This window comes from Peromyscus eremicus, chromosome 2, assembly GCF_949786415.1.
Source record: "Peromyscus eremicus chromosome 2, PerEre_H2_v1, whole genome shotgun sequence".
Lineage (NCBI taxonomy): Eukaryota > Metazoa > Chordata > Mammalia > Rodentia > Cricetidae > Peromyscus > Peromyscus eremicus.
The window spans coordinates 101,653,792-101,669,000 of record NC_081417.1 but is presented as its reverse complement, the minus strand read 5'-3'; the positions used below and the strand labels follow the sequence as shown (position 1 = coordinate 101,669,000).

General features: G+C 42.6%; 1 protein-coding gene across 1 annotated transcript in view; it reads right to left on the bottom strand.

The window, feature by feature from the left end:
* Positions 1 to 15,209, bottom strand: part of Adamtsl1 (ADAMTS like 1) — a 359,842-nt gene that overhangs the window by 47,725 nt on the left and 296,908 nt on the right. The window contains exon 22 of the mRNA XM_059255823.1: positions 8,788 to 8,916. Coding sequence (XP_059111806.1) covers positions 8,788 to 8,916 — 129 coding nt within the window. The remainder of the gene's footprint in view (positions 1 to 8,787; positions 8,917 to 15,209) is intronic.

Here is a 15,209-nt window from a genome sequence, read left to right as displayed (position 1 = left end):
AACCCTGAGCTCTATTTTTTACAATATTTTTTTTTTTAATTGGGAAGCCTCTGAAAGAAGTTGAAGAAAAGAATTTCTAGTCATTTCTCTATCAAAAGCATAGGGAAAATGGGGTCTTATAAATCATTTCTATGAGGATTCTCCCTTCTAGCATTGAACTGCTCCCATGTAGCACTTAGTGGGGGCATCTTCCTTTTGGTCCCCAGTGGGAATAAAAGGCTTCTATTCTGGAGAAAGATAAGGAGAGCGAGAGAACCAGGTGAGCCTTTTGTTTGATGTAGAGGGAGTGCTGCCTAGGTGAACAGAGGAGTGAGCACCGCCCCCCCCCCCCCACCACGACTGCCTTGATGGCACCTGGAGCTTATGCTCCTAGGGGCCACAGCTACAGCTGTGTATGTGTGTATATAGACGCTGCTGTGACATGATGCCCCCAGCCAAGCGATTCAGAGGAGAGAACCAACTCCTGACAGAGGGAGGAGAGAAAAGAAGGGAAGGCAAAGAAGCCAGGTTCCGAGGGGTCAGGGAGCTAGTTCTTACTTTTCCAGGAACTGAATCCAATTTTCCTATTTCCTGTTTTATGCTTTGCCTTGTGACCCATGGAGTCAGGCTTCTCTCTGAGGGCCAGATGGGGTATACTCTGGAAAGGATGATTTCTCTGGTGAGATCAGGACTTCATAGGAGAAATGGAAATGTTTAGGATAGCAACGGGCAGGGAAGGTCTCCTCTAGTCCTTACAATGTTCCCAAGGAGAAGAGGATGCTATGGAAACCCTTCTCTGGTCTGTTTAGTAAAAACTTTCCTCAGGCTCACTCTCAAAGAGACCAATATTGTGAGTTTGGCAACGGATTATTGCTGCTGCCACAATCTGGGGATTTCTCATCAGATACTATGGGCAGAGAATGACACTGTAAAGATATCTGGAATGACAACCAGCCCTTCCATGACTAGCTTTGACATGGTGAACAAAGGATATGGAAGGAAGAAAACAAGCAAGGTACTAGAGAGCTACTCCCCTTCTCTCTTAAGGGATGACAGCCATGCTTTATAGACTCTCATTAGCCACCTAGACATGCCAAAAAAAAAATACCTTGGAAGGATACCAGTCATACTAGCCTAGGCCTGATATTTAGAGCACCTTGACACTGAGAGTGTAATGAGCTGTGCAAAAATAGCCCACTGGCATCACTAAAAATAATAGTAACTGAGCATTTACTATAATTCAAACATTACAGAGATATAAACACTTATTTTCCATAATGATCTCAACAGGGCAGGTACTATTATCAATTCCATTACATAAAGGGGAAAAGTGAATCTCAAAGAGATTAAGAAATCTAGGGAGACCTCTCTGTGGCTTAAATGCTTGCACAGTTTAAAAAACTGGAGTTGGGATCCCTAATATCCATGTAAATGACAGGATGGGTATGGCAGCCTGCCTGTAATTCTAGAACTTAGGAAGTGGAGATGAGTAAGTAGGCTAGGTGGACTAGTCAAGTGTTTGGGCTCCAGGTTTAGGGAGAGATCCTACCTCAATATATAGAGCAAAGACTGATGATTGAGGAATCTACCCTGTATCAGCCTCTGGCCTCCTAAGATATACCCACACATGTGTACATGCATATACACACAAGGACACACCACATAAACATACAAATGCAAAAAAAGAGAATTCTTCCTATAGTCACATTAGTTTGGGTCCTTGATGACTCAGGAGCAGAATACCTGGTCCCTGCGGCTTCCTATCCCTAGTAACCTACCAATCAGCCAGTCAGTAACCTACCAGTCTCAGGGTGGAGATCTAAATGGAGACACCTTCAATGTCAGAACCCCTTTCTCAACAAGTACACATCACAGCGTGTTGTCACACCAGACTGCCTCTTTGAGGACATCTGAAGTGCCTTGCTGTGATTTCCATACTGTTAGATCTTTAAATATGATCGTATCATATCTTTTTTTTGTGTGTGTGTGGCCATTGCAGCACCAAAACTGTTGTGAGGAGGGGGACTTCTAGAAGCTACAAGGGCTGGCTGAATTAGCTATGTGTTGTTGGAAGGTTCAGTCATATTATGGAAGCATTCTCCCCCTCATCTGCCATACCACGTCAGCACAGTGTACAGAGAAGGTCGCCTGAGACATGGCAGAAAACACACTCTGCAACAAAGTTCAGCCTGGAGCTTTACTGCTGTTGATCTATTGCTTGTCCAGGCTCCACACTAGATTCCTGGGTATTATTTGTGTCTACAAAGGGGACGCAAACTAGCCTGTGTCTGCTTTATCCCCTTGTGGCATTTCTTAACAGCAACACAGTGTTCTCCCCGCTGCTGGGCAGGATCAATAAATGGGTCTAGTCAGAATGGCTGGTAACGGGATCCGATTATAAGGATTAGTACCTTTAATCTGCACTGAGTTGCCAGGAAGCCTGATGCTGTAATATCCCTTTCTTCTTTAACATCCCAGACAGGATATTCTTGCTAACTGGACCGTTTGTTATACTTGGAGGGCTGCTTGCACTCCGGCAGCTTGTCAGCACCTTGAGGTGGGGCATCCAATGGTGTACTTTTACATGATATGTTCTTGAAGTTTCTTAGGGTGTGTATGTGGCAGGGGGATTGGCTTGGTGCAAAAAAAGAGAATGGACACAGTAATTCAAATGTCAGCCTTGACGACTAGTCTAAGGAACCATGGAAGTCCAGACAAGAGGCTTTCAGCTTCCTTCTCGTATTCCTCCTCCTGAACTGTGGCAGACACTGGTAGTCATTTCCAAAACCTTTTTATTCTTTTCCACGAGTACTGCAGGAGGGTATTTCCCAGTATCTTTCATAGTTGTAAGTGGCCATGGACTAAGGAAAGTGAAAAGGATTAAGTGGCCCCTTCATTACTGCCCTTAAGAGCTTCCCCAGCTATTCCTCACAGGAATAGCTTGTTTGGTTCACAGGATAGAGAGCATCCCAGGGCGACTAAGAGTTCACCAGCATGAAGGCCCCAGCACGTGCAGGAGGCTGGGAAGGAAGAAGTAGGCAGGGGCGAGGTATCCCAAGTGTTCATAGGTTATATCCTATAGTTTAGGTTTGTATCCTAAGAGCAAGGGATGCTTCTGAAGGGTTTTGATGGTGCAGGAGGATTGGTGGTGTGGACATGAATGGAGTGTGATTCTGTGATTCTGAGTGATATAGTGAGGGCAGATACCTTCCAGGTGAACACTGTGAATTCTTAAGAAAGTACCTGAACCCTTACATATTGGGGGATAGTAGAATTTACTTTATAGTAGAATCTAACCTACCCTAACTGATACACTCCATTCATGTCCACACCACCAATCCTCCTGCACCATCAAAACCCTTCAGAAGCATCCCTTGCTCTTAGGATACAAACCTAAACTATAGGATATAACCTATGAGCACTTGGGATACCTCGCCCCTGCCTACTTCTTCCTTCCCAGCCTCCTGCATGTTCTTTATCTCTGCCACTGGCAGCCAGAGCTCACATACCAGCCAGACTTCACTTTGCCAAATGCAGCATGCTCTTTCCGCCTCAGGCCATTTGCATGCTATTTCCTCCACTGCTTTTTCACTTGGTTTTCTGAACCTTACCACATAGAGAATGATCAGAAAAAAGAGTGGATTGGATCGCCTTTAAAGCAAAAGCCCCATCATACTCACTGCTTAATGTTTTTGTTTTGTTTTGTTTTTGTTTTTATGCAGAAGGGTTGAGAAGAATGTGTGAGGCTGCATTTTACAAGTTGAGAGCACATGTGTGAGAAAAAGTCTTTAATGAGAAACTGCTAATGGCTCAAACATGCGAGGATGTCAGGCAGTCTAGGTAACGTATGAGATGTTCTTTAAATAGACTTTTATGTACCCTTTAAAATCAGGCTCATGACAGGCAAATGTTAATTAGGGAGTGGAAAGGAAAGACGAGGGATACAGTGATCAAGGAACCATGCTAAGATGTCCATTATGGGGGATTTTGGAAAGGGGAACTTTGAGCACAGTCTCTTATTTTTCTATATTTCCTGAAGTGTCAAAACCACCCTGCTATTCTAGAATAAGGAAATAATGACTATCCCTACATAGTGTGCTGTTTTATCATGTGTTTCCTAATCTCTCTTCTCCCCCGATGGTGAGCTTCCTGTGTCTTACAGTCTGTGTCTCCTTGGATTAGGAGACCTCTGATTTAACCTTGATTAGATATTCAATAAGATACTGTCCTTGAGTGATGCAAAGGAACTTGACAGACAGTCCTTCTGTAAGCAGCCTTCATGGGATCACTCCCCTGCCTTTTACAAGGGCCTGGGTTATTAGGTCTAATGTACTGCCAGTCATTGACAATGTTACTATGGCTTAGTGAATTTTACCCAACTAGTCAGAAGACCACTGAGCCCCTGATTAGAGACGCAGTGGAGATGATGAGGAGTAGGAGAGGGACAGAGGAGTCATTAAAGCAGTATATGAAAACAGTTCCCGAGCCATGTCACATCGAGCAGTGTTTTCAGAACACAGTGTTTTCAGAATGATCAGTGAGGACCATTTCCCTGTCCATCCAATTAATTACATCAAAATTGGGATTTCCCTCAACCACTTTGAATAAATATATGACTCAACAGTAGGTATGGTGACTGAGGCACAAAAAGAGATTTAGTTTTCATAAGGATGAATACACATGGTTCTGTGGGTGAAAACAAAACAGAAATCTGTAATGTTGTTCAAGTGAGACTGGCTGGCCACGGAGCTCCAGGGATCTGTAGCCAAAGGGATTTGACTGGAGAGTGATGAAGATGTCAGCGTTTAGCTGGCTTCCGCATATGCTCCCACCCTCTCAAAACAAAACCCAACCTAAACCCAACTATAACCTTATAGTTAGGCAAAGTGAACGTCTGTATGAGGTCGAGGGGGCCGGGTCTTGGTTGCCACATACAATGGGTCAAAATATATATATATTTTTGAGACAGGGTTTCTCTGTGTAGTTTTGGAGCCTGTCCTGGGTCTCTCTCTGTAGACCAGGCTGGCCTCAAACTCACAGAGATGTGCCTAGCTCTGCCTCCTGAGTGCTGGGATTAAAGGCACCACCACTGCCCAGCTAAAAACATTGTGTTTATGTCCTAGATTCCTCATATTCTTCCCGACTTGGCATCTGGCTTTCGATATCTCTTTCCATGATGTCTAATTCAGGGATTCTCAACCTTGTTAACGCTTTGAACCTTTAATGCAGTTCCCCATGTTGTGGTGACCCCAGCCATAAAATTATTTTTGTTGCTACTTCATAAGTGTAATTTTGCTACTGTTATACATTGTAATATAAATATCTGATGTGCAGATGGTCTTAGGCAACCCTAGTGAAAAGGTTGTTTGACTCCCAAAGGGGTCGTGACCCACAGGTTGAAAACCACTGGTCTAATTCTTTGTTTCTTTGTCTGTTCCCCTGCTGGTCTTCCCTCTTACCAATTCCAACCCTAAATAGGAGCACATGGGATCTGCCCTCTCTCTGAGCCTGTGCTCACAGTGGGGAGTGACTGTCTACAGAAACACCAGCCAGAGCGCCTGTATGGAAGGAATACCTGCCAAGACTTCTTCCCCATCTTGTGGCACAGGCATGAAAGGTCTTGGTTCTAGAAGGTTTCCAGCTTGATTTCTCTATACATTGCAACCAAGGTATGTGGTGTTTTTAGCAACAGTCTTACCAATTATTTCCAGTGGGCAACCAGGAAGAATGGGAAGAGCCTGTCTGGTTTGGGGGTCTCTGGAGCTTCCCTGACCAACTCATAATGAGGTATCTTTAACCTGACCCTGAGGTTTTTGTTTAGTAACTCTGGGCTTTCGGGAACAGCATCACCCAGAAACACTCCCCTGTAACTCTCTCCCTTTCAACTTACATTTTTAAATTGGCTTACACAGTAGTAAGTTTCCATATTGCTTTTTCATGTAATCTTAGTTTTGTTCAATCCTCCTTCCCTCTTCCTCTCCCCCCCAAATCCCTGCCTAAGCTCTCTCCCCCTCTTTTTACAGCATCTATGTTCTGTTTTTCTGTCTACTTTAAGACACCTCACCCCAATGGCCCCTCCCCAACTTCTTTACTTCTACAGGTACTCCAGGTTAGCACACAAATCTAAAGATGAAAGAGAACACATAGTGTTTATCCATGTGAGTACTTTATCTACATATATCTATAGAGATAATAGTGTTTATCTGTTTGCTCCATGTAATTTTTCTAGCTCCATCCATTTACCTGAAAATTTCCTACTTTCACTTTTCTTTACAGTTGTGTAAAATTCCATTGTGTCTACGTGTCACATTTTTGTTATTCATCAACTGATGAGGATGCAGCTTGTTTCATTTTCTGGCCGTTGTGAAGAAAGCAGCAATGAAATGCTTGAGCAAGTATCTCTGTCGTAGGATAGAGAGTTCTTTGGGGATATGCCCAGGAGTGGTGTAGTTAGGTCAAGTAGTATAACTGCTTCTAGTATTTGAGGAAACTCCATACTGATTTCCACAGAGGCTATACAAGTTTCAGCTCCAAAACAAACAAACAAAGAAACAAACAAAGGTTCCTCCTTCTTAATGTTTCACTAGCATTTGTTGTCATTTCTTTCTTGATGCTAGTCATTCTGACTGGGATAAGTCTGAATCTCAAAGCAGTTTTAATTTGAGAACTAATGATGTGGGATACCTCAAAAGTGTTCTTTAGATATCTGTGTTTATTTTGAGAACTCTCTTCAGAGCTGTGGTCCACTTTTTCATTGACTTGGTTTTCTTAATGTTTTGTTTTATGTGCTCTTTGTATAATCTGGTATTAATCCTCTGTAGGAGATAGAGTTGGCAAACCTTTTCTCCCATTCTGTGGGCTGCCTCTTCCCTTAACTGATGGTCTGCTTTGCTGTACAGAAGCTTTTTAGTTTCATGAGATCCCATTTCTCAGCTGTTGGTCTCTATGTGGACGTGTACTTCCTATTTTCTCCTCTAGCAGTTCCAGGGCATCAGGCCTTACACTGAGGTCCTTGATCTGTTTGGAGTTGAGTTTTGTGTAGGGTGTGAAGAAAGATCTAGTTTCATTCTTCTCTGTGGTCATAGCCAGTTTCCCCAGCACCATTTGTTAAGATGTTGTCTTTTCTCCGCTGTGTATTTTTGAACTTTGTCAATAATTAAATGTCTGTAGGAGTGTGGGTCCTCAATTATATTACATTGATCAGTTTGTCTCTTTTTGTGTTGGCACCACACTGTTTTTATTACCATGGCTCTGCAGTATAACTTGAAATCAGGCATGGCATTATTTCTAGCAATATTCTTTTTTTGTTCAGTATAGTTTTTGACCACCCTTGGTATTTATGCTTTCAAATAGGTTCTAAGATTGTTTTCGCTATTTCTATGAAGAATGGTCCTGGAGTTTTGGTTGGGGTTGCATGGAAATGTAGATTGCTTTTTGGCAGGATGGCTGTGTTCATATTAATTCTTCCAACATGAGCATAGGCAATCCTTCTCTTTCCTGGTGTCCTTCACAATTTGTTCATTTGTTTGTCCTTTCCTTCCTTTCCTTTTTTCTTTTTTTCCTTCCTTCCTTCCCTCCCTCCCTCCCTCCCTCCCTCTCCCTCTCCCTCTCCCTCCCTCTGTGTGTGTGTGTGTGTGTGTGTGTGTGTGTTATATGAGCACGTGTGTGAGGGTGTACATACCTAGTACATGCATGCAGAGGCCAGAGGAGGGCATAGAGTCTCTTCTCCTGCTCTCCACTTTAGTTTTGGAGAGCCTGTCTCTCAGTGACCCTGAAGCTTACCCTTTTGGATAGGTGTGCTGGGCGGCTGAGCTCTTAGGATTCACGTGTCTCCATCCCTCAGTGCTGCAGCATGTGTAGCCATGCCTGGCTTTTACATGGGTGTTGGGGATTCTAACTCAGGTCCTCTTGCTTGCACAGCAAGTGTTCTTACCCACTGAGCCATCTCATGGCTTCCTATTTTCATTTGTCTGGGCTCCTTGGTTAGTCTTCCAAGGTCACCCATGGCCCACTTGCCACCCACCGTATGAAGATTTAAAAGCCCTCCACATTCAGATTGAAGCTCATGTTATTCCCCAAACAACACCAGGCTTTCTAGCTTTCAGGAAAATTTCCATACTCTTTTTCTTTTTCTACCTGGAATACCCTTGCCCCAGTTCTTGAATCCCCACATTCTGTTTGAATGAAAAATTAAGAACAGAAAACAAAACAAAGAAGCCCAGAGTATGCCACACAGCTGCAATCCTAGCATTAGAAGACTGCCGGAGAAAAGCCATGGATTTGAAGCTGGAACTACACAGGAAGTCCTAAGGCAGCCTCACTCTATAACAGGACTGGCTTGACAAACGCACACAAACACCACTGCAATGGGCACATAAGTAAACAGATGTTGATTAGCTTGATTTAATCATTCCATGCTCTATCACATTGTACCCCACAAATGTACACAACTATGATTTGTCTAGTAAAACCAATTAAAACCCCAATGCCTCTTTTAGTTCATCAGGCTCAGGCAGAATTAACCTATCCTTTCTTTCTGAGTGAGGTTTGTATCTCAGCTAAGAGGAACATTTGTGTCTAATCTGTATTTATATCCCTCAGCCTCTCCCGAAGCTCCATCTGTATCAGAACACATCACCACACACATGGATTTCTCTGCACCTGTATCCATCCCTCGGCTTCTCCCGAAGCTCCATCAGTATCAGAACACATCACCACACACATGGATTTCTCTGCACCTGTATCCCTCGGCCTCCCCCGAAGCTCCATCCGTATCAGAACACATCACCACATGCATGGATTTCTCACCTGCCACTTGGCAGTTAATCGTCACATTCACTCCTCGCACTGTTCTGATGGTGCCACCGATATCCACCATGACTGCAGGCTTCTCTGTGTTGAGCACAGTCATTCGAGATGTTTTCACTAGTGGCTTTCCTGGAGAGGAGAAAGAAAGGGAGCTGTCACTAACAGTATCGTGGGCTGGGACACCGAATCACTGGGAGACCAATGGAGGACACATGTTCTGCTCAGGCATACCCCACACCGTGCTTTGCCTGGGAAAAAATCTGGAACCCATCACCTGTCCACTCATGTGCCTACCACAGATTTAACAGGAAAAGAATAAGGTTGAAGAGTTTGAAGATATGAACACGGTGCCCAAGTCAAGATAACATACACTTTCAATCAATATAAAATATAAAAGACAAATATTAAGGGTTTCATTTGTACTTTGGGACAGTTCTACAGTCACATGCAGTTGTAAGAAGTAACACAGAGCAGTCCCGTGTAACTTGTATCCAGTTTTCCCATAATGCAACCACATTACAAAACTACAGCACAGTTTCATGGTCTCAGTGTGGACATTCACATGGTTAAGTCACAGAACGTCTGCCCCTCTAAGCATCCCTCATGATATCTATAACCCCTCCTAGGTTCTTTGGCCACTGTTCACATGGCTTTTGTTCCCTTGCTTTTGGCATCTGAAGAGTGTTGTGTAAATGGAATCGCACAGTTGGTAACTTTTCACGTTTGGTTCCCTGCCAGCTCTCTGAGCTCTCTAGAGATTCTTCCAGTTCTTACATCAGATTATGGTTGCATTTTTCAGTGGTGTGGTCCTTTTTATTGCAGAGTAGTATTCTGTGACATGGGAAAAACCACAGTTTGTGTAGCTGTTCAGCTGCTGTAGGATATCTGGGTTGTTTCCAGATTTTTGATACAGCTGTTATAAACACTCTGGTACAGGTAGCTGTGGGGACATCTGTCTTCATTTTGTTGGCATAAATGTGTAGGAATTCAGTTTAAATGTCATATGGCAGTCCCCTCTCCCTCCCTCCTTAATACTTTTTATTTCTTTCATCTGATAGCTGCACAGTGGCATCTTATTGTGGTTTAAGTTGCATTTCCCTAATGGCCGACGCTGCGGACTATATCTCTCATGTGCTTATTTAACACATACACATTCTTTGGTGAAATATCTATTCATGTCATTGAGAATTTAGAAATTATTAGCCAGAAGTTTAATAAGTAGTAGCATTAAAACAGAAAAAAAAATTAGAGCTGCAGCTTTGAATTTCTTTTCAATGCTTGAGCTCCCTGCCCTGTAAGACCATGTGTTCCAACTACTGGCAGCCAGACCTAGTGAAGGAATTGTCTCCCAAGCATCATGCTGGAGCAGCTTACTCTTCATATTTAATGCCCTGTTTAGCAGGTCAGGTAAGAGCAGAAGTCTTTAGAATTAATTCTCCCCCCCCTTTTTTTCAATAGAGGGTAAAGGTTTCTTTATAAGATATGGATTATCATCAAAATGTTCCTTTGGGTGAATATTTGAAAGGTGACTCTGAGTCAATGGCATTCTTTATTGTCTTCGTGTGACTTAGTTTTGTTGCATTGTAGAAAGAGGCAGAATGTGTGGACTTTATCACATACAGTGATGCTGCATAGCCACACCTAGCCCCCTCCCTTCCTGGTTGGTATACAAATTCCTTCTGAGTGCCTCACATCTTTTCTGGGGTTTGGGCTGTGCACTGAGGCATGGCATAGGCCCATGCGTGCTCCGCAGTAGCTTCCTTATCCACATGGATTTTTCTCTTACTACTAGGGATGAAGGCTTTGCCTAAATTTGTTTTTCCTTCCCCATCATATGCTGTTCCCTCCCCTTGGTTCAGATTTATATAGTTGTCATCTTTAAGAATCCTTGTCAACTGAAAATAACTGGTCTGGAGATTTGACATTTCTTCAAGTCCCCTAGATGGCATCTATTTCTACTTGCGGCCTCATTAAAGGGTCAATTGTACTGTCACATAGTCATCACCCCAGTAATATATCCCATATCATCAGAGGCCAACTCTCTCCATATCCATTTCCCCTCCTTTCTATAGCAGTGGTTCTCAATCTTCCCAAGGTTGTGACCCTTTAATACAGTTCCTCATGCTGTGGTGACCCCTCAGGCATAAAACTATTTTTGTTGCTGCTTCATAACTGTGATTTTGCTACTGTTATGAATCATAGTGTAAATAGGGGCTTGCCAAAGGGGTCTCCACCCACAGGTTGAGAACCACTGCTCTAGAGGCATGGTTGCTTTCTATGGTGGGCATTTCAAAAGGTTCCCCAGTGCTGCTTCTTTTATGGCTAAATTCTAAAAGCATTCTTACATTGACCAGCTGCTTTGCACACCCCTGTCTCCAGGTAAATCTTGCTGGAAGTGGGAAAATAGAGACTTAAAAAAGCACAATGTGGGCTCTAAGGAGCTTAGGGTCAAGCAGACAAACAATAATTATAACACAAGTGGACTATGGCGAGTTCCCTTCAAGGAGTTTGGATAAAAGAAGGGAGAAGGGCAGAAAACTGAGTTGATATAAACATTATTTACTATTAAGGAAAGGAATCTCAGAGAGGCAGGTACCTAAGGAACACCCTGTGTCCAGAAGGACCAAGTCACTTCCCTGAAGTACACTGAATCCCACAGCTGAGATAAAATGATTTCTGCTGTAGTTAGGATGCCCTCTGCTGCAGAAGGGATAGGCATAGAACGAGCTGGAAGCCTCAGCCCCAACTGTCATGCTCTATTTGAGGATTTTGTAATTGGATTACTTATTTTGTCATTGATTCTTTTCATTTTTAAACATTAAAAATCCCGCAATGTATATTACAAAGCTAAATCCTAATCCCCAAGAAGGGCTTATCAGCAGGTTTTCTGGCAGCAAGCACCAGCAGGCACCAGGACCTCCAGACTTGGGATTTTCAGCAAAGCTACCAACAGGGGCTGGACATCTGGGACCAGGATGACTCTAATCTCCTCCTTCAGTGCCTCCTCTGCATATTTCTAGGGATAGGCCACCAAGGCTTTTGAGATGAACAGCCCAATAGCATAAACCTGGGCCATATGACTGCCATCTTCACATGAACCTGGGTGTCCTTGCCCAGAAGCAGAGTTGACTCTGGTAACTTTTATTACAGTGAGCGTGGCTGATCCTCTCCAGGGGATGTCTACGTATCTTGGTGAGGTTATTTTCCCATTTTCAGTGTGACGTATCTGTGGCTGTCTTCTTGCATCTAAAATCCTGCCGCCACTACCTATTTTACTGTTGAGTCTTAAGAGGTCTTTATAGTTTAGATACAGTCCTTCATCAACACGTGCTCTGTAAATTCTCATCCAGTCTGTGGCTTTCCTTTTCTCCTTAACAGGCCCTTTCATAGACCTAAGTGTTTTAACTTTGATAATATCCAATTTATCATTTTTTATGAGTTATGCTTTTTATATCAAGTCTAGGAACTACTTATATAGATCTAAATTCTGAACAGATACTTTCCTATAATTTTTTTTCTACAAGTTTTATGGTTTAAGTTTTACATTCAGCTTAGTGATACATTAATTTGTTCTATTTATATATTATTTTATTGTCTTCAAGCTTTATTTTTTATATCAGGAAACCAATTATTTATTGATTTTAAAATTTGGAGTTCCAAATTGATTTTAAAATAACTTACTACCATTTTTTAAAGTTAAACTTTTGGGATTCCATTAAAGGTAAAAAAAAATTGATTCCATCAAGGTAAAAAAATACACTGGGTAAAAATAGCTATTTAACACCAGCCTACAGAATGGGAAAAGATATTCACCAACCCCACATCTGACAGAGGGCCAATCTCAAAAATATATAAAGAACTCCAGAAACTAGACATCAAAATACCAAGTAATCCAATTTAAAAATTGGGTACAGATCTAAACAGAATTCTCAACAGAAGACTCTCAAGTGGCCAAGATACACTTAAAGAATTGTTCAACATATTTAGCCATCAGGGAAATGCAAGTCAAAATGACCCTGAGATACCATCTTATATCTGTTAGAATGGCTAAGATCAAAAACACTAATGACAGCTTATGTTGGAGAGGATATGGAGTAAGGGGAACACTCCTCCACTGCTGGTTGGAGTGCAGACTTGCACAGCCACTTTGGAAATCAATTTGGCAGTTTCTCAGAAAATTGGGGAACAATCTACCTCAAGACCCAGCTATACAAATCTTGGGCATATACCAAATGATTCACAATCATACTACAAAAGCACCTGCTCAACTATGTTCATGGCAGTGTTATTCATAATAGCCAGAACCTGGAAACAACCTTGATGCCTGTCAACCAAATTACGGATAAAGAAAATGTGGTACATTTACACAATGGAGTATATTTCTCAGCTGTTAAAAACAACAACATCATGAAATTTGCAAGCAAATGGCTGGAACTAGAAAAGAGTGAAGTAACCTAGACCCAGAAAGACAAACATGGTATATACTCACTCATAAGCAGATATTAGGTGTAAAGGATAACCAGGCTATAATCCATAAAGTAAAGGATAACCAAGCCCAAAGAGGGATGCATAGATTTCTCTGGGAAGGGGAAATAGAAGAGATCTCTTGGGTAAATTGGGGTAGGGCCAGTGATGGGAACATGAGAGATCAGGTTGGGTGGGTTGGGGTGGGATGGAGGGGGAGAATAATGAAAGAGATATCTTGATGGGGAGTGCAATTCTGGGTTAGGGAGAAACCTGGTGCCAGGGAAATTCCCAGGAATCCACAAGGATGACCTCAGCTAAGACTCCTAGCAATAGTGGAGAGGGTGCCTGAACTGGCCATCTCCTGTAATCAAATTGGTGACTACCCTAATTGTCATCAGAGAGCCTTCATCCAGTAACTGATGGAAGCAGATGCAGAGCTCCACAACCAAGCACTGGGCTGAGTTCAGGGAGTCCTGTTGAAGAGAGGGAGGAGAGATTGTGCAAGCCAAGGAAGGTCAAGGTCAAAATGGAAGGAACCCACAGAGACAGCTGACCTGAGCTCCTGGGAGCTCACTCACTCTGGACCAACAGCTAGGGAGCCTGCATGGGACTGACCTAGATCCTCTGCATGTGTGTAACAGTTGTGTAGCCTGGTCTGTTTGTGGGGCTCCTAGTAGTGGGATCAGGACTTTCCCCCAGCACTTGAACTAGCTTTTGGGAACCTATTTCCCATGCTGGGTTGCCTTGCCCAACCTTGATGCAGGGGGAAGGAGCTTGGTCCTGCGTCAACTTGATGCATCATGTTTTGTTGACTCCTATGGGAGGTTTGCCCATTTCTGAACAGGGGTGGAGGAGGAGTGGATGTTGGGGGAACAGAGTAGTGGAAGGAGGGGACACTGTGATTGTGATATAAAATAAATGAAAAAATTTAATTAAGAAGGAAAAAGAAAACAGCTACTTAAAAAATTCTAGTCAGTGTTACCCATCTGTGAATTAATTTTTGTATAAGGTATGACACTCAGATCAAGTTCCCTTGTTTGTAGCTTCTGGCTACTCAGTTGTTCTGGTACCTTTCATTGTCAGGCTATTTTTTCTACCTTGGATGGCTTCCGTATCATTGTCAAGATGTGTTGAGCATGTTTGTGCAGATCTGTTTCTGGGATCTCTATTCTGTTCATTGCATCTTTTCCCTGTCAATAGCATACCACCTCAATTACTATAACTATATAATCGCAGTCTGGCAAGCTGTTGCTTCTGCCTTTCTCCTTTGCTATTCTACTGCATCTTTTTATAGACATTTCAAACCAACTTGTCCACACTTAGGAAGTCTTGTTAGGATGTTGTTAGGAATTATATCAGTCCTATAAATCAATTATGGAAAAACCAAACTCAGTGTTGTATTCTGTCCTCTAGTCCATGGAAGACCTTATATCCATTTATCTTTCCAGGTGTTTTGGAGATTCCAAGATGCACATTTTGATGTGTTGTTGGATTTTTACCTAGTTATTTCTTTTCAGGGATGGCTAATACTGTGTTTTAAATTTCGTTGTTTGGCTAGGCAGTAGTGGCACACACTACAAGTGGCACTTGGGAGGCAGAGGCAGGCAGATCTCTGTGAGTTTGAGGCCCACCTGGGCTACAGAGTGAGTTCCAGAAAAGGCACAAAGCTACACAGAGAAACCCTGTCTTAAAAAACCAAAAAAACAAACAAAAAAACCCCCAAAAACCAAAACAACAACAACAACAACAACAAACCAAACATTAAATTTTGTTGTTTATTTCTGGTACGTGGAAATGTAAGTACATGTTGGACCTAGGCCCTTTTTATGGATTTTTGGGATCTTTTTATATAGACAACCATTCCCTCTGAAGAAAATGACAAGCTTTACTTTCCCCTTGTCATTCTGTGTGTGGAGTCAAGGAAGCCCTGGGTGAATGTGTAAAGAATGGATGGA